The following is a 23931-nucleotide window of genomic DNA, read 5'->3' as shown; positions in this document are numbered from 1 at the left end:
CAAGAAAAGGTGGCAAGAATATATGGAAGATCTGTATAGGAAGGATAATAATATCAGGGATAGATTTGACATTGTGGTCAGTGAGCTAGAGCCAGACATCCTGAAGAGTGAGGTTGAATGGGCCTTAAGAAGCATTGCTAATAACAAGGCAGCAGGAGATGATGGTATCCCAGCTGAACTGTTTAAAATCCTGCAAGAAGATGCTGTCAAGGTGATGCATGCCATATGTCAGGAAATTTGGAAAACACAAGAATGGCCATCAGATTGGAAAAAATCAACTTATATCCCCATACCCAAAAAGGGAAGCACTAAAGAAAGTTCCAACTATCGAACAGTGGCACTTATTTCACATGCCAGTAAAGTAATGCTCAAGATCTTGCAAGGTGGACTCCAGCAATTCATGGAACGAGAATTGCCAGATGTACAAGCTGGGTTTCGAAAAGGCAGAGGAACTAGAGACCAAATTGCCAATATCCGCTGGATAATGGAGAAAGCCAGGGAGTTTCAGAAAAGCATCTCTTTCTGTTTTATTGACTATTCTAAAGCCTTTGACTGTGTGCATCATAACAAATTGTGGCAAGTTCTTGGTGGGATGGGGATACCAAGTCATCTTGTCTGCCTCCTGAGGAATCTGTATAACGACCAAGTAGCAACGGTAAGAACAGACCATGGAACAATGGACTGGTTTAAGATTGGGAAAGGAGTACGGCAGGGTTGTATACTCTCACCCTACCTATTCAACCTGTACGCAGAACACATCATGTGATGTGCTGGGCTTGATGAATCCAAGGCTGGAGTTCAAATCGCTGGAAGAAACATTAACAATCTCAGATATGCAGATGATACCACTTTGATGGCTGAAAGCGAGGAGGAGCTGAGGAACCTCATGATGAAGGTGAAAGAAGAAAGTGCAAAAGCTGGGTTGCAGTTAAACCTCAAAAAAACCAAGATTATGGCAACCAGCTTGACTGATAACTGGCAAATAGCGGGAGAAAACGTAGAGGGAGTGACAGACTTTGTCTTTCTAGGCGCAAAGATTACTGCAGACGCTGACTGCAGCCAGGAAGTCAGAAGACATTTACTTCTTGGGAGGAGAGCAATGACAAATCTGGATAAAATAGTGAAGAGCAGAGACATCACACTGACAACAAAGGTCCGCATAGTTAAAGCAATGGTATTCCCCATAGTAACCTATGGCTGCGAGAGCTGGACCATAAGGAAGGCTGAGCGAAGGAAGAGAGATGCATTTGAACTGACTGGTGCTGGAGGAAAATTCTGAGAGTGCCTTGGACTGCAAGAAGAACCAGTGCATACTCCATGAAATAAAGCCAGACTGCTCACTTGAGGGAATGATATTAAAGGCAAAACTGAAGTACTTTGGCCACATCATGAGAAGACAGGATACCCTGGAGAAGATGCTGATGCTAGGGAAAGTGGAAGGCAAAAGGAAGAGGGGCCGACCAAGGGCAAGATGGATGGATGATATTCTGGAGGTGATGGACTCGACCTTGGGGCAGCTGGGGTGGCGATGGCTGACAGGAAGCTCTGGTGTGGGCTGGTCCATGAAGTCATGAAGTGTCGGAAGCAACTGACCGAATAAACAACAACAACAACAAGTTCTTAGCTGGTGTCTAAATGTATACAATGAAGATGCCCTGAAGTTCTTCCTGGGAAGGGCATTTTACACACGGGGGGCCACTACAAAGAAGGTGCTTTCTCAGGTAGCCATCTATAAATGGCTGCATTTAGCTTAAACTAAGACATCTAGGGCCGCAAATGGCATCCTGGATGCCATTTGCGTCCTCAGTCAGTCCCCTTCAGCCAGCGATATGGCATGGCGGCTGTATCGCGGGCAATCCAGAGCCGGAGAATCCGGCTGAAGAGGATTCTGTGCAGAGGCAGAGGTAAGTGTTCTGTTCTGCCATGGACTCCCAGAGGCCAGATTCTTTAGAATCCGGCCTCACTGGAGTCCGTGGCGGAATTCTCCGCCATCCCTATACATCAGCCAATGCTGATAAAAGACACTTTGTGCGACAGAGGCCTCAAATAACAGAGTTGGATCTATGAGCACCCCTAGACTACGAATCTGCTCTTTGCAGGGGAGTTTAACCCCATTGAGACCAGGTTGAAAACTACTTAACTGGACAGATGAACCACCTAATAACAGAACCTCTACCTTATCTGGATTGAGTCTCCATTTATCCAGCCCATTACCAGGTCCAAGCAGTGGATCAGGATAGATGCTGGCTCACCTGCATTTGATGAAAAGGAGAGATAGGACTAAGTGTCATCTACATAATGATGACACTTTACTCCATCCCTCTGGATGACATCTCCCAGCAGTTTCATGGGGACAGAATAGAGCCCCAAGGGATGCTGCAATGGTGTTTCCATGAGGCAACAGTCTCCCAGCACCACCTTCTGGAGTCACCCATCCAAATAGAAGCAAAACCATGGTAGAACCACAGTGCCTCCAACTCCCAATTCAGACATCATCCCCAGAAAGACATCATGGTCGATGGTACTGAAAGCCATGGAGAAGTGTGGGAGAATGAACAGGGATGCACTCCCCCTCTTTTTCTCCTGGCAAAGGTCATCTCACAGGGCAACCAGGGCTGTCTCCACCACAAAACGAGGCCTAAAACCCGGTTGAGGTCGAGGTAATCAGTGTCATCCAGAAGTTGACCAGCAACCACCCAAGATAGTCACAGCTGTTGTCATGTGGTCAAAACTGATACACTTTTTAAATTTAAAATATCCCTACTCATTAATTGTGTTTCTATGGTTATATAATAATTTCATTTTTTGTATTTCATTTTTTTTAATGTTTTGTAAGCGGCCTTGTAAATCTCCTTGAATTTTATTTATAAGATTCTTACTGAGAAACTTATTTCATTTATTTTTAATTTAAATTCTTTAAAGCCTACTTTTAAAATCCTCATGGGAAGAAAGGGAACTGGCTCTCAGTGCTTGCTCACGTAAGATCTAACCCCATAAATCACCGAGCAAGTAGATCATAGTATTCTCACATTGTTTTATTTACTCTGGCTTTTAACATACTTTACAGTACAACCCTATACATCTTCAGAGTAAACCCCATTGAGTTCAATGGAGCTTACTCACAGGCAAGTGGTAATAGGATTGCAGCCATAAGCATTTAACAGCACAATCCTATGCAGTTAACCTGATACAGTTCAGCCACACTGAACACAATGGATTGGATCCAGAATCTACCTTGCAATAAGGGAAGAGCTCTGCTCATGGAAGGTGCCTCCAACTGATTTTGGGGAATCCTCTCTCCCCCACACCATAGCTTACCCTATACAGCAGGGTACCCTGACCCTCTGTGTAGGATTTTCAGGCAGCTGGAGGGGCTGCCATGGGCCATGGGAGTCTGCTTTCAGCAGCCTAGTTGCACACACCTCAATCTGTATCCAACCCAATGAGACCTATTTCTGAGTAAACATGCACAGGATTGCACTGTTAAAATCTAGTTGAACTCTGTTTTTACTCTGACTGTTGTTTTGTTGATTTGGTTTTTCATATTTTATATGATATACTGTGTGTGTGTGTGTGTGTGTATTTCTAAACTGACCTGAAACCAAATTTGGTGAAGGGTGGTATATACATTTTTTCAATAAAATAAATATGAGATCCTTGAAAATCATCTACTTTCCCCTTTCAAATGGTAGGAGGGGCCCTCTTGGAGGAGTAGGGAGGGAGGCATATGACATTTGATGGGCTATATGTGAAGTTAAGAACATAAGAAGAGACATACTAGATCAGACTGAAGGCCCATCTAGTCCAGCATTCTGTTCCCACATTGACCCACCAGATCCCAATGGAAAACCCACAAGCAGGGCATGAGGGCAGTATCACCCTCCCTCTCATGTTCCCCAGGAACTGACATACAGAGACATGTGCCTCTAACACTGGAGAATGTATTGCCACCTTGACCTCCCCATGATCACCAAATTTCGTCACTTCTAGTTTATAGTCTACGCAGTGCCCACACTACGGATGGGAGAACCAGCGATTTTCAAGCTTGTCTAAATTCTCTGAAAACTCCAAACCTCGTTTCAGCTTCATCCCATTTTAGTTTTTGACCTGTTCTTCGGCTTGTTCAAACAGGAAAAGTGCACATCTCAAATGGGAAAAATGCCCCTTTCTGTGTGTATTTTTCAACAATACTTTCCCACATTGACTAACGTGTGAAAATGCATATTTGGGGGAAAATGTGCATTTCAAAGTGCACATTTTTAAAATTTGCATTTTTCAACTGCAATTGAAAATTCGGGAATTTGCTAACATTTCACACAAAAAGTGCTTCTGCTCATGTTCCGTTCAGGATTATGAATGGGATCTGTTCACATGATTTGCGAACAGAAATGAAATGCTCATAAATCCCTAGCCTGCACATCCTCTCATGAAAAGTCCATCTCTCTGTACTAACCATGATCAACAAGCCAGCTAGCTCTGTCATTCCGCTGAATGTGTTAAATCAGCCTCTGGACAAATGGGCTTCTACAGAATTAATTCAAATACTATGTATATTCTATTAGCCAAATTCCTTTTGATTTCATTCTGGAAAGGATCCAGTTCTAGACAGTAATTTAAAAGACATTGTTGTAGCAGATTAATGGATTTGTCTTTGGGATTCTGTATCCCAGCCAAATGCAAAACCCCACTAGGACAATTATTTCAAAACTCTGCTCATAAACTGCCAACCATTTTGGTCCCAGAACACTTCCTGCTCTCTTTTTCCCTATCCCAGGCCCCTTTCAACTGCATGCACCTTGCCAATCTTTCCTCCATATTCTCGAGTATATCTGCTATAGACAGATAAAGTTTTACATTGCCCATCCTCACCACCAGTACAGCCATTGCCACCATGTTTGTGATGTCCTCCCATTCTACACGGTTTAAGGGACTGATGCGACTGACTGAGCTGATCAGTCAGTTCCTGTTGTTCAGGCTTATGCCTAGAGTAGGTAGGGCTGGGTGGGAATTTCATTGCATTTCGGTTTCTATAAGAATTGACCCAAATCTGCAAAATTCCCCATATTCAGGACACAACAGAATTTGAGATTAAAAAAAGAAGCAGCAAATGTGGGAGAAATGGCAACGGACAGATTCATCCATCCAGGCACAGGGGTTTGAGTGCTGAGCTGTTAAGGGCGCAATCCTATGCATGTTTAAACAGAGAAACATGCTGTTTCTGGCTGGGGCATGCTGGGAGTTGTAGGCCTTATCTCTGTCTAAACATGCATAGGATTGCGCCCTAAAGGTCTGTCTTTGAATCCTTGTGTATTCATCCATGTTAGTGCTGAATTAGGGTTGCCCCCTCTTTTTTCTGACAGGCTCGCCATCTTTAACAGCTATGTGGCAGGGAGGTATATCATGGCCCTCCCCTTTCTGGAAATAGCTGTGCATATTGAATTTAGCTGGGGCCAATGGGTGAGAATTTCATTCAATTCACCTTTGAAAAAAATGTACTAGAATCCAAAGTGTTCTTCATATCCAACAGATACAGAACTTGAGATTTTAACAATCAAATGCGGGAGAAAGTGGCACTAACTGAAGGTGGGTCCCATTCTGAAGGTGGGTCCCGTTCCCAGGCAAGGGAAGGAGGGTGACCAGGCTGTGGGAAGAGGGTAGTGCTCCAACTACAAACTTCCATCTTCATTTGCTTCAGTCTTCACATCTCACATTGCTGTACTCACTGTCTCTCACACACAATCATATGTGCTCACACACATAATAAAATTGCACACACAATGTGCACTTTCTCTCTCTCACGCACACACACGCACACACAATGTGATCACACACACATTGTACGTACCTTAGATGCAATGCACATTGCTGCGTGCACGTGCACACACACACACACACACACACTTATGTACATGCACACTCCACCAAACCTTCTCTGTACTCACCTGCCAAGCAGATGGTTGAAAGCAAGTTGGCAAGGTCTTGGAAAGCAACCTAAAGAAGGGGAGGGGATCTGACTTCAAAAAGACTGAGAGAGAAAAAAACCAGTTCATGCATTATATCATCATCTCATCTCAGTTCCATCATTTCTTCCACCACTAGTTTTTGTGTTTTGTTGCTATGCTGTGTGGGTTTATGTAATCCTGTATAACACAATTACCAGGGAGTATGTCCCACTGAAAACAATGAGACCAACAGCATGCACCCAAATAATGTGCCTGGCTTTGCATCCTATGCACCTTGACTTGGTTGGATAAGTGGTTCCATTTGCTGCTCCACCTCAGGCATCAAAATGTGCTGGACAAGCCCTGGGTCTTAATCATAGTAATTCCTGAATGACCTATTAGAACAAAGGAAAGGACAGTATTCCCCCTCCCCCGAAACTGTGTCTACCAAAGACCATTTTGAATAAAGGGCAGAATTTTCCCTCCACAGCACAAAGAAGGGAACCCTCACACACGGAGGGCCAAAATGGACATTACTTTCAATCTATATTTTTTGCTCATTTTTACTCTAGAGTAGGTGCAAGGGTCCAGATGTTTTTTAAAACAGCAGCAGCAGCAGCAACTACCCCACCCCAATGCTAGGGTCCTGATCTGAATGAGCGTCTACTCTGGAGTAAAAATGAAAAAGAAAGAAAGATGGAGCTGCTAGACACAGATTTAAAGTTAAGGTCCGTTTTGGCCCTTAGGGCCCTCCAGTGCAAAAAAGTCACTCAGCCACAGTGCATTGGGAAATTGCCATAAGTCAGTGGTAGAGTACCTGCTTTGCATGCAAAAGGTCCCAGGTTCAATCCCTGGCATCTCCAGGGGAGCTTGGGAAAGCCCCCTGTCTGAAACCCTGGAGAGCTGCTGCCAATCAGAACAGACAATGCTGGGCAAGATGGAGAAGTGACCTGACTCTGAGGATATGGCAGCTTCCCGTGATGCCTGAGGGGTACATGGAGACCACTATCAACAAGAAACGGCTTTACAAGAAATGAACAGCACTACTGGGGACACTGTGTGCCCCAAACAAAACAACACTGTGGAACAGGGCTGGGCAGACATCGGGCTTGCAGGATCTACTGTGTTTTTATACTACAACCTGAAGGTCCACCAACCACAGCCTGATGCAAAAGATGTGCATGTAGAATGAAAGAACTGGTAGCCCAGGACTTGGTTCTGAGTACCAGAACTGAGTAGAGCTCACAGTCCTTCCACACTCCAAGCTATCTCCATTCCATCAGCATAATTTGAGGCATCACGGGCTGTCATTTTATTGCTGCTGTTGTACAACAGTTGAGAATCAGAAATCCTTGCTGATCTACTGCAAATCACCCAGAGATCTATCTACCGGCAGCGGCAGATCCAGATCTACCCTTCTGCGCCCATGAGGACCATTGACACAGTAGTCAGGCATCCAAGCCTCTAAGCACAGAGAGGATATTCACAGGACAAAACACAATGCTGTGTGGACTGGATATTGACCTGTGGATAACTTGCTGTGAGAGCTGGAGTAGGGTAATGCAGTGGCTATGAGAGCAAAGTGGGAAATCCTTGGTCTTTAAACAATGTAAACTATCCCCTCTATGTCTGAAACATCTGTTGTGTTCCATGCTCTGCTAAGAACAGGTGGAATTGTACTGATTCAACCTGTATATATTCAATCATCTTTAGGGCTATCCACTGCTTTGGCCTGAGGCCTGAAGCCTGAGTCTAAGTGGGCCACTTCAGGCTGCTTTGGGCCCCTTCTGAGGCAAAGCGGAGGTATGCCTTTATTATATCTATTTCCTGGTTGCTTCTCCTCTAGTGGGTTGAGAGAAGGGCTGTGCATGGACCCCCCCACACTTCACTTTGGGTGCCCCTTCGGACCTTCCGAAGCAGCCCTGCTTCACTTCAGACCCATTTGGGCCCTATCCAGTTTGCTTTGGATTCAGATACGAAGCAATATTCAGATATACGAATCATTCTGATATGACATTTTCCCATTGACTTGCACTGGAAAATAGAAATGGCCATAACTTTTTCGGTTTTCATGATAAATACATGGAATTTGGGGATTTGTCAACCCCCATGGAAGGGATTCCACCTGCCAAATCTCAGTTTGACCCAGTAGTTGTTGTGCCATGTGGAGTTAAGTTTTGATTTTTTCAACAAAAACTCTCAAAGCAAAGAGCTGGAGGGAGCAATCCTATGGCCACTAGACAGTGGCTAGACAGCCATGGGATATGTTGTTTTCCAGGAACTGACCTCAGAGCCTGCGCTCCAAGGTTGGTTCCTGGAGAACCGACCTCACCCCACTTCTGCGCTGCCTCCAAGGCAGAGCAGAACAGCCCCATCCTCCGCACTCACAAGAGGAGTGCAGAGTGGCCGGAAAGGGGCATAGCTGGGGGCGTTCTGGGGTTGGGAGAGCATAACTGCCTGTATGAAACATCCTATGTGTCATACAGCAGCCTCCTTCCCCGCTCCATGCTACTGTGGCTAGACAGCTGCAATCGGCTGTCTAGCCAAAAAAGCAGGGCAGGAGAAGAGCGGAGAAAACAATCCCCTCTGTGCTTCTCCTGCCCTGCTTTGGATAGGTGGTCGCCTCTGAGTTTGGAGGCGGCCGCCTATCTAGATAGGATTGCTCCCTTAACTTCTCACTGTTTCCACAGAACTTCATGGAAATTGGAGACCTGTCAGCCACCATGGAGAGGATCCCACCTGCCAAATTTCAGACAGTTTGGCCTGGTAGTTTTTGTGCTATGCACAGGTAAAATGTGCTGTTCTCAGAAACTCAAACCAAAGATCATAAAGGGATAATCAGAGAAGTTAGGTGTTGAAGCGATGATTAGGAGGAGATCACTATCCTTAATCTCTGTTGTAGGTTTCTTTGAAGTGAAATACTCCCCTCCCCTTTCCCATTCAGCTTGATAGTGGATGCCCTCATGCTCTCTTTGGCTGAATTTGGAATACACATTACCTGGGGAAACAGGCTGCTACGCCGGACGCCATTTATGTGGCAGCGGCTGGAAGTCCAGATGGCAATATGAGATAGGGCTCCCAGCTTTCTCAGGGATGGCACCCTGGCTGTGGAATATTCTCCCTACTTATTATTAGTAATTTATTTTTGTTTTCTGTCATACCTGTACTAAAAACAGTCCAAGGCAGCTCCCAAAATATAATTTAAAAAAATAAATACAATTCAAATTAAACAGTATACATTTGATTTAAAACAGCAACATGATAAAGCAGCAGCTAAAATAGTATAAGACATCATTCATAGTTGCATTAAAACCAGGCTTTATACATGGCCTATCTAAAGGCCTTTCTGAAAAGAAAGGTCTTTCACATACCGTGGAAGGCCCTTGGAAAGGGGGCAAAATGGGCCTTCCCCAGCAGAGTGTTCCAGAACATAGGCATGACTACTGTGAGGGCCCACTCCCATGTCCTAACAAAATGGAGTGTCAGGATTGATGGAAACACTTGAGAGGGCCTCTGCTGATGACCTTAGCAAGTGGGCAGGTTAGGAGAAGGCGGTCCTTCATAACCTCATCCCAAACTTGAAAGGGCTTGCACCAGCACTTTGAATCAGGACCGGAAGCTCCTCGGAAGCCAGCACAGCTGTCTCAACAGGGAGTCTCGTGTTCCTGCCAAAAGGGAGCTCCGGTGAATAACTTATAGCTGCCACATTCTGTATCAACTGAATGACTCAGATGCTTTTCAAAGGCGGCGCCGTGGAGAACACTTTGGAGTTATCCAAATGTGGTGCAACAAAGGCATGCGTGTGTGTGTTACTGTGGCCAGATCTGAAAGATCCAAGAACAGGCATACTTGGGGCACCTGTATCAGTCAGGCAAAGGCATATCTGGCCACTGCAAACCATCATTTTGAAAGGGGCTGCAAGCTACCCCACCCTACACCGAATCCCTATATCTTAGGTATGGCGGGGAATTCTGCCACTGACTCCAATGAGGCTGGATTCTTTAGAATCTGGTCCCTCGGAGTCCATGGCAGAATGGACCATCCACCTCCACCACCCCACGCAGTTTCCCCGGAATGGATCCTACATGCCACCAGCCGGGTCCAGTCCGTCCGCTGCCATCCGCTGCCAGTTTGCAGAAGCAAATGGAGTCTGGCGTAGCAGACGCCATTTACGTCCCTGCTCTTTGCCGTGATAGGCTATGTAAATCTTTACGTAGCCTATCAGGCAAAGAGCAGGGACGCAAACGGCGTAGCAGACGCTATTTGCGGCCCTGCTATTTGCGGCCCTGCTCTTTGCCGTGATAGGCTACGTAAAGATTTACGTAGCCTATCATGGCAAAGAGAAAGGACGCAAATGGCATCTGCTACATAGGATGCCATTTGTGTCTGCAGACCAGCAGCGGATGGAAGTCCGGCTGTGGATGGACCCGGCCAGCGGCTCGGCAGACTTGCCGTGGAGTGGAACCCGCCGGGGAGGATTCCAGGGAGAGGGACAGATCACCTCCCCGCCCCCGCGGACCCCCCAGTGGACTGGTGAGTGGTTTCGTACACCCCTACTATATCTGGATCGGCATTTCAACTGTCCAGGAGCACCACACTGCTTTCTTGTCAGGATCAGGCCGCAGTTTGTCCACATCCAGTGCTTTACTCCTCCAGGCAATGGTTCAGAACCTCACCAGCCCTTTTTATCTTTCTAGTGCTGGGCAATCCCATTTTTATTTTCCCAGGCCTTTTACTTCTTCTGAAATGGTTTAATGCCGCTTTTTTATGCTGTTTTCTTAAATGGAGTATTAGTTTTAATCTTGTTGACTTTTTAAAAACTTGATTGCATTTTGTTTGAATGTGTTGCAAAGCTTCCCTGAGGGCAGTTTTCTTTTTAAGGGTGGGCTATAAATCTTATAATAAACTAGTGAATGGACCCAGCTCTGCACAGGTTGGACTAGCCCTTGGTTTGATACAGTGAAGCCTTTAAGCAAAGATTTGTAGCTGACAAGAGTTAGAGACATTGGGCCTGCCTCCGCGAGTGAAGCCATGCCTGTGCTGGCACCCCTAGGCATATCCCCCGCCATTTCCCTCCACAATAGAGGGGAGTGAGCAGGCATGTAACTCTTTCCCTTCCCTCAGCCTGCTGATCTCCCCTGGCCTCAAACTGTATGGCCTGCAAAGCTATGTGCTGTTTAGGGATGTTTGCCCTAGAGGCTGAAGATGTTAGTGCAGGCTTCGACCATGTGGACACATTTCAATTAAATACACTTAGGGTGCAACCCTATGGCTTCTAGACAGTGGCTAGAGGGCCATAGAATCGGTCGGTTCCTGGGAACCAACCTTGGAGCCCACGCTCTGAGGTCAATTTCTGGAGAACCGCCCTCCACCCCCTCCCCTGCTGCCTCGTAGGCAGCACGGATTGGCCCCGTGCTCCGTGCTTGGAAGAGCAGCATGGAGTGGGGGAAACGGGGCATTCCTGGGGGTGGGCAGGGGTGGGGAGGTCGGAAATGCCACTATGACACTTCCTGTGTGCCGTCCAGCCTCCCCACCCCGTGGTCTGAGGTCCCACAGCTAGACAGTCAGAATCGGCTGTCTAGCTGCAACTGCCGGGTGGCTGGAGCTCAGAGGAGATGCGCCCCCCCAGTCCTCCTGCCCTGCCCCCTGCCCTGGATAGGGAGCTGCCTCTGAGTTTGGAGGCGGCCATCTCCTTCCATACGATTGCTCTCTCCGTGAGTTTAAAGAACAAAATAACCCTGAGGTGCACACCTTTAAATTCCCTCTAGTATGTATGCCACCATGTTCAGATGTCTAGGTTTCATGGTCTTGGCACTATGGCACTGATGGACAGACAGATAGACATGCTCTTTTATCATTATAGATAAAGAAGATATCCCTCCACCATCATTTGGCATGTAAAGACTTGATTTTCCACCATCAGCCAAAACTATGACCCCATATCCCATGCAGTCATTTTGGTACCCATGGGTATTGAATACGTGAAGGAAGTCCTGAGAACACTGGTAGGCCTCGCCCCTGGATACTGATGTGTGCAACCGGCACACCCCTGCCAATGCGCAATCAGCATCAGTCAGAAGGGGGCTTTAGGACAGGGCTGACATCACCATGGAGTGAGTCCTAAGCACCTACATCTGTATCTGCACAGCCCCGCTCCTGATTGACACTTGTGCTTTGGCCGGAGGGCATGCATTGGCAGAGAGCAGGGCTAGCCAGGCGCATCCAGGCTCCAGAATCCAAAGAGACCCTTGACTCATTCAGTACCCACAGGTACCAAATGACTGAACAAGGCGGTAGAGACCACATAAGAACACAAGAAGAGCCATGCTGGATCAGATTAAAGGTCCATCTAGTCCAGCATTCTGTTCACACAGTGGCCAACCAGCTGTTGACCAGGAACCCACAAGCAGGGCATGAGCTCAACAGCACTCTCCCACCCATGTTCCCCAGCAACAGGTGTACACAGGCTCACTGCTCCTGGCACTGGAGGTAGCACCACAAAATGCAGTGCTCATTTGAAATCAAGAGGAACACCAAACAAACAGCTCAGGGCCCTGAAGGCTATCCAACGCTGCTTGATTTCTAAATAATAGGTGCTGGGGCACAAGTCATTCCCTCTGACCTGGAAGCCTGGCTTACTAATCTCAGATCAGTGTGGGTAAGCTGCAGTTCTTCACAGTGCAATCCTATTCACATCTACTCAGAACTGAGCCCAATTGATTTCAATGGGACCTACTGCCATGTAAGTCTGTAAGATTGCAGGGAAAGGCACTCTGCATATACACAGAGACTTTTGCCTCATTATCCTGAGACCTGACTTAGTTCTTTTCTTTATTTTCATTTTATCCTGCCCTTACATTTTAGTGTCATTTGGCCTCTTGAATGGGGCTAAGCACAATTTATAAGGATTGTGAGTCTCTTTAATATTGAGGCCATTTAGGCTACAATCCTATACCCACTTACTTTGGAGTAAGCCCCACTGAACTCAATGTGACATACTTCTAGACCTGTATAGGATTGCAGTGTTAATATTTTAATGCCAACTGGATGCTAAGTGCTGTTTAGAATGTCAAAATCCCAGAGTATAAACTGGGATTTCAAAACAAGGGTTGGCCCTGACGTCAGACAAATTGAGGGGGCTGCCCCAGGTGGCAGATGCAGTGTGTGTGTGGGAACAGTGAGGTGTTGGAGGGCAAGAGCTGTGGGTGCTATGCAGCCTGCCCTGCAAGCTAGCTTGCTGTCATCAGATGTACTGGAGGATGCCGTTCTATTGCCACCATTGGAGTAAGATTGAACCAAAATGTCAGAGATCTTTGGACTTAGAGAACCAAGATCTGTTTTATTTAATACCATATTGTTACTGTTGTTTACTTCAGGCAGCAGTCCTAAGCCCATCAGTATAGGGCAGGCCTTCATGAAGGCCCTAAAAACTCACTTGTTTGTCTTGGCCTAGGAATGCATTATTTTCTTTTAAATTACAAAAATTTATATACCACTTTCCAGTAAACCCTCAAAGCGGTTAACAAAAACGATAAAAGCATAAAATATAACAATAAAAGTACAATGAAATAATTGCTGGGTGACTATAACCCTACTGGCTGCGTCACCCCTTAGGGAGGAGGAGGGTCTTGAGCAGACATCTCAAGATCAAGACTGAAGATGCCTGTCTAATGTCAAAAGAGAGCACGTTCCAGAAGGCAGGGCTGCAATACTAAACGCTCCGTTACAGGTACCCCTGAGATGAAACTCAGGACCATGAAGCACCATCAGATGTGCTCCTCCTGAGGACCTCAACAACTGGGTAGGGACATTCTCTGTGGTGATGTCCACCTTATGAAATGCCCTTTGCCCAGGTATTTGGGTGGCACTGACTGTGGCCTGTTTTAAGCACCTAGTAAAGACCTATCTCTTCACTCAAGCCATCCCAGAATGACAGTGCTGCCTGGTCAGTCTGCTTATTAATTATTGTGATCTTAGGTTTGGTTTTTAATATTTTAAACATTTAACTGATGTATTTTTGTATTTCTTTTGGTGTATTTTAATGTCTGTTTCTGTAAACTGCTTAGAGATATCTTTTGATATGGTAAGGGTGAAATCCTATGCATGTTTAGACAGAAAAAGTCCTATAATTCCCAGCATGCTGGGAGTTACAGGACTTTTTTCTGTCTAAACATGCATAGGATTATGCCCTGAGTGGTATATTAATTGCCTGATTTTTCAAAGGTAATTGAGTTAGTACTTTACTGGAGCCATGGTGCATAAGCTATTATCTGGTTTAAATGATTATTTTTTTGACATTATCATTGCATTTATCATTGTTCTTACTATCATTTTATTGTGTTTTACAGTTTCTAAGTTTTGTTGTACACTGCCTTGGGAGGCTTTACCTGAAAAGACAGCTATCAGTCTTTCAAATACATACATACATACATACATACATACATATTGACTAGGGGACAGAGTGGGACTTCCTTCCAAGTAAACACACAATACCTTAAGTAAGAAGTAATGGACTGGTGTGCAAGAAAGTTTACAGCTCCTTCCATTCATTCTCTCTCTCTCCCCCCCCCCCCGAGCTTTTCTGCAGGAGTAAGAAGTTCTACATCTGGCGATGTCAGAATGAAGCCTTTCCTCATAAATCAAAGCCATACCGTGCTCCCATCACTCCAGTGTCTTGGGTCCCCTCACAAGTTTCACCCTCCCAGGTCTCAAGATCAAAGGGCTGTTCCTTAAGCCTTGAACACCTAGACTAGACGAGGCAGAGGCCAGTTTACCAAGAGGACGCACCTTGATCAGAAGGGAAAGTGGATATGAGAGACACTACCCCAGTAAGATGGCTCTTACGTCTATCGGCTTTCCCCCTCCCCCCCCAAAACCCCTCCCCAGTTGTGTCAACAGAATATAGATGCCTTTACTTTGCATGGGGCCAGCCCTACTATTTGGGAAAGTGAGTCAGCTGCCTCAGGCAGCTGATTTGGGTGTCACGAAAGGGGAGTGAATTGTTAGTGGTTTCATTCATTCATTGTTGTGTGTTTACTCCCAGGGAGAAGCATTTGTGGGATTTTCTGCCTCAGGTGTCAAGATAACTTGACCAGCCTTGGGTACTGTGCACCTTGACATGGGCAGAAGGGTGGGGGCATTTAGCATTCTGCCTCAGGCAAAAATGTCTTTGGACTGCCCTGTTGTCATTCTTAATCAGCTGTATAAAAGCTGCCCTTCCCACTTTCTACAGGTTGATTTAAAAAGTGTCCCTTCAATAAGTCGGTTTGGGCAAGATTTGGAGATGTCATTGGTCATTGTAAGCAGAATCCTGGGTTGATTCACCTGCAAATAGCCTGATACCCTCTGTCCCAATAAGCAGAAATGAGTTTTCTAGATAGTTGTTGGGTTTGATCTAGATGTAGTCATACTTAGAGTAGAGCCACTGAAATCAGTAGGACCTTAAAAACAACAGCAAAGATAGCCACAATGGTCTTTGAGTAAAAACTTTGCTTCAGCGGAATTTCTTTTACCTAATCCACACAAGCTAGTCTCCGGCTTTGCTAATATAAAGACAGTCATGTTTCTTTTTATTTCGGCTTTCTGCCCACTCGGGGACCTCTGACTCTCAGCCAGGCCAAATGATGGATCTGAGCTGCAGCCAGACTTTATGCTTTCAGAAATGGGCGTCAGCCCTTGCTCCTTTGACCCAGAATGCTGTTGACTATGAGACTCCTTGGAGAGGGCATTCCAGAGAGGGCCTTCTCTCTTGTAGCCAGCCACAGAACTTAATTCACTTGTAATCCTCCTTCTTTTGGTTTCCCACCACTTCTTCAGTCTTTTTTCTTACCACCCAAAATCCGCTAAGGAGGGAAAGACAAAATGATGCATGATTAGTAGCACTAGGAACTGTTTGTCTGGAAGCACCCTATGGTTCTCAACTTCTTTCCTAATTCCTGTGTCTTTAACACTGGGATGGGCAACTTTGGGAGGTCCAGGGGCCATTTTTGTTCTCTGCCTACCCCCCACTTTCTGCAGTCTGCTGGGCCACCTGAAAATGAATGTTTAAAAAACTAGGTTGAGGGAAGGGCATCTGTAGGACTACAGAGCCCCAAGGAGGTCAAATTTAGCTTTGTGGGGCTCCTTTTGGGTGCTACATACTGCTACGAATGCCAATTTTTTCCTAAGAAAAAACTGAGAGCCATACTGGGGGACAGTGGAAGTGACATGAGGCCTGCAGGCCCTGCTTTAACAGCATTGTCTCGGCTGGCAGAAATTCAGCAGGTGAAGGTTTTATCCCTCACCTCTCTTGCTTTAGGACTGAAAGTTGAAAAAATAGGATTGTGATGATGAAAATGACTGGGGACAATCACATTCAGACTCCTTAACACTGGATGCCCTTGAGGCCTCTCTCACCCTAACCTACTTTACTGTTCTGAGGCTAAAGAATGTGTGTGCTATATCCTCACAATTGCACTGTGAGGTAGGACAGGTTAAAACAGGGGTGTTGAACCTCAGGCCTGTGGGCCAAATCCAGCCCACCTGGGGTCCCAATCTGGTCCTCTGGAGTTCCCCAGATGGTCATGCCCCTTTCCCTGGCCCCACCCCCTTTCCCCGATTGCCAGCCATTTTATTATGGTTTCCTGGCTTTTCTGCAGTTTTTCCCCCCATTCTAAAAGGTTGAAGTACCTCTCTCCTAAGGCTTAGTGAATGGGCTTTAAGCTAAAATGTGCTAGTATTTTTTTTGTATTTTTGGCCCCATCCCCTTTCGCCTTTGGCCTTGTCTCACCCCTGGAACGTGGCCCCTGAGAGCTTCTCTGAAATTCAATTTGGCCCTGGGCTAAAAGACAGCAGCTGCCCCAGGTTCACCCAGGCCTTGTGTCATATAATTTCCTCTGAAAAGAAAGGGGTTAAACCAGGGGCAGGCAACCTTTTTGGGTCTGCGGGCACATTTTACACTTTGAAATTACATGCTGTAGCACCAAAATTGCCTCCAGGGTGGGTGATTGTACCTTCCTCTTCCTCTAGCTAGTTATTTCCTTCCTCCTCTCCCCCTGCTTATGACTCCTTTCTACTCCCCCCTCTGCTTCTGCCATGCTCACCTTATCTCCTGATCTTCCAACTTCCTGCCACTGAGGTGAGTATGGCAGGAGAGAAGGGATGGTGGCTATAGTGGTAGGTAGGTAGGTAGGTAGGTAGGTAAGAAAGAAAGAAAGAAAGAAAGAAAGAAAGAAAGAAAGAAAGAAAGAAAGAAAGAAAGGCAGTGGTGGGGAAGGAAGGAAGAAAATGCAGCAGGGTGGGGAAGAAGAGTCTTGGGTCAAGCAGAGTTATTCAGGCATGCTTGGGGGTCTTGGGGGGTGTCAGTGTACCTGCAGACACTGTGTTGCTGACCCCTGGGTTAAGACAACCAACTCAGCACAGGCATAGAAATGCCATAGCTTAGATGCAGATTGTGCATGCTTCAAAGCCCGCAATCTATTCCTAAATTAATAATGAATTCTTAAGACACAGCGATCCAAGCTCACTACAAAGGTGTACATTACAAATGCATGAGTTTTGACTAATGTGCCAACTAATTATGAAATTCAACAACATCATAACTGTCAGCCTTAATTTCCCATCTGCATAATGGAAGAATAGTTACCTTCTTCAAAGAGTTCTTGTGAGGATGAACAAAGAAAGAGAATATAAAGCACGTCAGAGGTTAAAGCACTACTACTTACAGGGTGATCAGTAGTCAAACTTGCACAGAATCCATCATTGCTGAGCATTTTTAAGTCCTATTGATGCCAGTTTCCAGAGAGGTAGTCCTGTTCATCTGTTGCAGCAAAAACAGCACAGAGTCTGGTTGTGCCTAATACATTTATTGTGACATAAACTGGGTGGTGGTGGGGAGCTGATATTCCAAAGTGAGGCCAAAAAGCCCATGAATGCAAGAGACAGAAGCACTGCATAACCCTTCAATTGCAATGAACAGCACTGAATCTAGCAATGCAAATGTACATGTGCAGAGAGCAATCCTATGCATGTCTGCTCAGAAGAAAGTCCCACTGAATTCATTGTTACTTACTCCCAGGTAAGCATTTTTAGGATTGCAACCTTACTCTCAGAGGGCCTGTTTTTGAGTAAACATGCTTAGGATCCCACAGCTCAAGAACTTGATTTTAGTTAGATTGTAATCATCATAATTAAAATATTTGGGAAAGGGAGCCCTACTGATTTGCAAGGATGTAATAATTTACAAAGTGCTTTGATTCACTGGAGACTTTGCAGAGCATGAAATGGTCTGCCCATTTCTGGTTATCCTTACCTGTCAGTGGTACTCAAAGTCAGATGCCATGACTGTTCTGGACACTGATGCCCTGGTGCAAAACAGCTGTATGGAACAGCTGAATGTACTTCAGCTGTTCCATACAGCTGAAGTATAATTAATCTCATGGAATTAGATCCAGATTTAGTCATACTTAAAAGTGAAGCCATTGAAATCCATGGGACTTAAATGAGTCCCATTAAGTTTCAAAGGATCTATTCGAAGTTGGGATCCAACTCATAGATTGCAATGGAAACTATGTTCAGGTAACCTGTGAAAACCTAAAACAGCAGCCTTAGAAAATTGGCATTCCAATTCTAAATACATCTTAAGAACATAGGAAGAGCCGCAGATCAGACTAAAGGCTTACCTAGTCTAGCATTCTGTTCCCACAGTGGCCAACCAGATGCCTACAGGGAGCCCACAGCAGGACATGCATTCAGACTCAGAGACATACAGGGTGTAATATATAGCCATCCCAACTAGTAGCCATTGATAGCCCTGTCCTCCATGAATTTGCCTAATCTCTTCTTAAAGCTGCCCAAGATGGTAGCCATCACTTCAGCTTGTGGTAGCCAATTCCACAGTTTATCTATGCACCATGTGACGAATTTCTTCCTGTTATCTGTCTTGAATCTCCCACCATTCCACTTTATTGGGTGATTCCAGGTATGAGTATACACCACGTATAATTTTATACACCTCTATCATGTCCCACCACCACCACCTTGGTCACTGTTTTTCTAAGCTAAAAAGTCCCAAACATTATACAGCCTTTTGCCATGGGGGAGTTGCTCCATCCCCTTGATGGTTTTGGATCCCCCTCCCCCCACTTTTGTGCACCTTTTCTAGTTTGGGAATCAACACCTCAGTCCTAAAAACTGTGGGAGGTCCATAGATGACAAGGAAGTGAGTTTAAAACCACATCCACAATGTTCTCAATCTGACTATCAGAAAAGAAAACCTTCCATAGATTCTTGGGAATTGGAAGCAAATTTAAATCTGTTTGTAGACTGGAGGAGGGGAAACAATCCTGTATCAGGAACAGCAGTCCAGAAGGAAATATACCAGCTCTTCAGGCACAATGAACTGGTCAGAACAACATCAGAACAAGGGAGGGAGGAGAGGAAGGACTTCTTCAACAAAAGGACTTCAAAGGGAGACTCCAGCATGAAATGTCTGAATTAGAATTTATCAGCAAGTGTTGATTGTATGTGTTTAGGACTCACTCCAGACCAAGGTTTTTTCTCCCACTGCAGGTGTTAAATTACTATTAGAAAAACTAGGAAGGTTTGTTTTTATGCCAGAATTTACTGCTGGCACTTCAATGGTCACTTTAATTATCTCATATATTTTGAGCTTTGTTGCCAAATATCAATATCTTGTGTTTTATGGTCATTTTGCCCCATTGTTTACAATTCTTTTCTTATACCAGTGTGTGTTCGTGTGTGTGTGTGTGTGGGGGGGGGGGAGAGGAGGGAGAGAACCAGAGAGAGAAAGTCTGTCCACCAGCCACAGAACCTTATACCAGGACAGCGCCTAAGGAAGCTATGGTACAATAATATCAGCAATCCTATGCAGAAGTAAGTCTCATTGACTTGTAGTAGCCTTTGCTACTTCTCTGAAATACACATGTGTGTTTTACTATAATGATGGGAACAATTGAACCACAATGCAGAAAGTAGGCAAAAAGGAGGACACTCTGGTCGTTGTTATTTTTTTAAAAAGTTGACTAGTGGCCCTTAGAAACTGTGCTAGGCCCAGAGGTAAGATCCCAAATTATCTTTTATTTACTTTTCTTCATTCTTAATTGTGTGTGTGTGTGCCTGTGTGTTTCTTTTGTAGGGAACGGGGCATTTTCAAAATCAAAGACCCGTCGTTCCCCCCCCCCCCCGTTTCTTAGCCCAACTGTGTAAAAGAAAGAGAGAGGAGGAGGAGGAGAAGATGAAAAAAAAACCTGTCATTATCCCCATTTCCAGATTCCTGTTTGAAATTCGCGATTCAAGCCGGAGGACATTTAATACCTGACTGGATTAAATATAGCAGACTCCAGCCTCCAGTCTCTTTGAAAAGACAGGTCTCGGGGTTGCGCCTAAATTCGCAGGATGAAAACTGATCTATGATATATGTTTTAAGTTTAGATCTGAGAGGAAAGGAGCGAGGTGGGGCGGCAGCGGCGGGGCGGGAAGGAAAAGCCGCTCCGGTCTGGATCTGGTTTATATTGGTGTAAAGCCCTTGAAGTTGAAAGGTGCTCCGGGAAACTCGCGAACAGAAGAAAGGAAAAGAAATGGGGCAGGAGAGGGGGAGGCCAGCGAGCGAGACGCGCACCAGAGGCATAACTGAAATATTTGATTATGCTACATTTCCACGTGGCTCCAGAGGTTGTCTTCCCCACCCTCAGCGTCAGAAATAAAATGCAAAACAATTTAAAAAAACACAATTAAATAAATAAAAAGCTCCAACAAATGTACCTGCAGCAAGTTCTATTGGAACGCAGCCTCCCTTTGCAGGTTGCACTGGAATCAAGCCTCCCTTTTGACATTAACACTCTTCGGGCTATATATTTGCATCATCACCGACGGACAACCTGTCACTCCCACTCGGGAGCTGGAGGGGCTGCAAATATATGTCTAATGTATGTATGACGCTCTGGATAGAAGCCCTTGAGCGCTTTGGACGCTCCGAAGGCCAAGGGGCCATTTCCCTTCCTACCCGATTCCGTTTGCTTTAATGTATAACATTTGTATCCCGGCCTTCTTCCTAAGGAGCCCTGGGCGGCAGACAGCTGGTTCTCCGCCTACCTGTTTTACTCGCACACAACAACCCTGCGAGGTCGGCCAGGATGAGAGACAAAGACTGGCCCTGGAGGGGCCACCGATGAGCTTCGTGGCGACTTGAACTCGTGTCTAGAGACGATCTTAGCTCGACGCTTTACTCGGCACTGGCTCGGAACGGATAAAGGTTTCATTAAAACCCAGCCGTAATGTCATGGATGAGATGAGATGAGAGCTTTTCAGCTCAGTGGCAAAACTGGCCAACGGACACCCGTGGAGACTAAGTGGAGCGCAAGAACGAAATGCCGTTTTCCACGAAAGGTGTCGGCCCATGATTTGCCTGCTTGGATTTTCTAGCACAAAGTGGAACACCTAGTGGGGAGAAGTGGGAGCAGGGGCGGGGAGGCACAGCTCGGGCACTATTTTCTCCCCCCCCCCCTTAAAAAAATCGTGCCTGTTCCCAAGATCCAAGGAGAAGGGGCAACTCAGCTGTTTTTAGAAGGGTAAATGGATTACAACGCACTCAGGAGTAAGTCTTACTGAGCTCAGTGGGGCTTGCTGACAGGTAAACGGGCGCTGCTGGAACCTTAGAAAAAGTTTTCGTGGGTTCTTTATTTAAAAATAAAGAGCCAGTGTGGTGTAGTGGCAAGAGTGTTGGACTAGGAGCTGGGAGATCCGGGTTCTAGTCCCCACTCGGCCATGGAAGCTCACTGGGTGGCTTTGGGCCAGTCACACACTCTCAGCCCAACCCACCTCGCAGGGTTGTTGTTGTGAGGATAAAATGGAGAGGAGGAGGATAATGTAAGCCGCCTTGGGTTCCTTGCAAGAGGAAAAAAGGCGGGGTATAAATGCAATAAATAATAATAATAATAATAATAATAAATAAAAAAAGAAAGAAAGAAAAGGTGGGGGCACTCTGCCACCAGAAGGCTTCTGTCATTCTAAATCTCTCTAGCAAGTGTGCATAAGATTGCAGCCTAACAGCACAAAGTTATATACAGCATATCTACTCAGAAGGAAGTCCCGTTAAATTTAAAGGACCTTACCCCTCAGGTAATGGATAAAGGATTGCAGCCTTAGGGCGCAATCCCGTGCATGTTTAGGCAGAAAAACGTCCTACAACTATCAGCATTCCCCAGCCAGCATGCTGGCTGGGGAATGCTGATAGTTGTAGGACGTTTTTCTGCCTAAACATACATGGGATTGCACCTTTAGTCTATAAGAGGAGTGGGGAACCTCTGGCCCTCCAGAAGTTGCTGGACTACAACTTCCATCACCCCTGACCATTGGCAATGCTGGCTGGGGCTGATGGGAGTTGCAGCCCATCAACACCTGGAGGAACACAGGTTTCCAGCCCGTAAGATGGTGCAAGACTTTCTTGTATGAGATCCATTTTTAAAGCTTTGCTGTTGTTGTTGAGGAGTAATGCTAATGCTAATTAGAAGAAGAAGTACATAGGAAAAAGTGGAGGAGAACCTTTAATTCTTGCTGTTATTCCAAAGCCATACGGTGTATTCAACTGTGCTTTCCCCACTGAAAGAATGTAAGTGTTTGTGATCTTACGGGATCCTAGTCATGCTCTGGCAAAGCCTGTTAAAGGAAGAAACTCGGTCAATTCGTTTGTCCTGCTCTGTGCGACTTTAGTTGTAGCTGTTCCATTGTCATATGGTACGAACCGATGTCCTGAAGAAGGAAGAGCGAGGTCCCTCCCGGAATTTACGAAGGTGAGTGCAGAAAAGTGCATTTAGGGCGCAATTATATGCATGTTTAGACAGAACAAAGCCCTACAACTCCCAGCATGCCCCAGCCAAGGGCATGCTGGGAGTTGTAGGGCGTTTTTCTGTCTAAACATGCATAGGATTCCACCTGTAATAAAATAAAATAAAACTGTGTCCCATGTTGCAGGTTCGCTTTGAAGTCACATCCAACATCTGGGAAACTTGCGCACGGATGCCCTTGCAAATCCAATGCCTATCTTGAAACCTATTGGCCTAACCATATGTAATGTCTCAACTCTGAGCGTTGGAAATGAAAGGATGGGACATGCTAGGATTCGTAGGACTTTTTCTTCTGTGTAAACTGTAAACACCCACTGGATTGCGCCCTTAAAGTCCGCTGCATGCGGAGACTGTGGCTAAAACCCCGACAGTGCGATCCCAAACACGTTTACTCCGAAATAAACCCCGGTATACTCAGTCGGATTTACTCCCTAAATCTAGGAGGGCAGCCGGAATCTAACAAGCTTCGAAGTGTCCCTATTCCAAGTCGGATTTTCTCATGCGAGTGAAGCGCTCCGGGGGACCATGGGCTGTCGATGCTGGGGCATCCTCTAGCAATCAATGTCAGTACAACTAGGGACAGAAGAAACAACGTGGGGAGACAGCAAGGGAGGCTGTGTTGCAATAGAGCCGAAGGGCCCAACCTACGGAGAGGACCTTCCGCGCACGCTCCATTGGGATGAACGGGAGCTGCGAAAAAGCGCGACCCGGCTTCAGTTTTCATTCGTTGCAATGGGATTCGTTGCAGGAGGGTCTTTCTTTGCAGGGAGGCCCTCCCCCGCGTCGCCTCTTACAAAGCTCCCGGCGGGATGAGGCGGTGCGACGTTATTACGTGTGAACGAGGATCATGTGGATGCAAGAAACTCGTTGTGGGCAGGGGAAGGGACCGAGTCAAGCACGACCCTCTCATGCACTAGCAGCGAGGCAGAACTTAAAGGCTACAGCTTTTTCTTCTTCCACCACTTGCCCTTTGTCCTTGTTTTATTTGAGGCACCTGGGGGCGGGGGCCTGTTTCTTTTTTGTTTGTAAGCCCCACCCCACCCCCCCGTCTCGTCCGCGCAAACGAATAAGACGCACGAATATCTTGGCATGAAGTATAGTTCTTCATTTCCCGGCATGCCGAGGATCAAACCTTCCTATAAGGGGGG

General features: G+C 45.9%; 1 protein-coding gene across 1 annotated transcript in view; it reads left to right on the top strand.

Moving 5' to 3' along the window:
* The window catches only part of LOC146344932 (histone deacetylase 9-like), a 284959-nt gene extending 261259 nt beyond the window's left edge, over positions 1-23700 (top strand). Inside the window, exon 14 of the mRNA XM_084859825.1 lies at positions 23532-23700. Within this exon, the coding sequence (XP_084715951.1) occupies positions 23532-23700 (169 nt within the window). The remainder of the gene's footprint in view (positions 1-23531) is intronic.
* Positions 23701-23931: the final 231 nt, after the last annotated feature.

Source organism: Heloderma suspectum, chromosome 5 (assembly GCF_057233095.1).
Source record: "Heloderma suspectum isolate Gila_16-S chromosome 5, 16-S_ref, whole genome shotgun sequence".
NCBI classification, from domain to species: domain Eukaryota; kingdom Metazoa; phylum Chordata; class Lepidosauria; order Squamata; family Helodermatidae; genus Heloderma; species Heloderma suspectum.
This window is presented reverse-complemented; position numbering and strand designations above follow the sequence as displayed.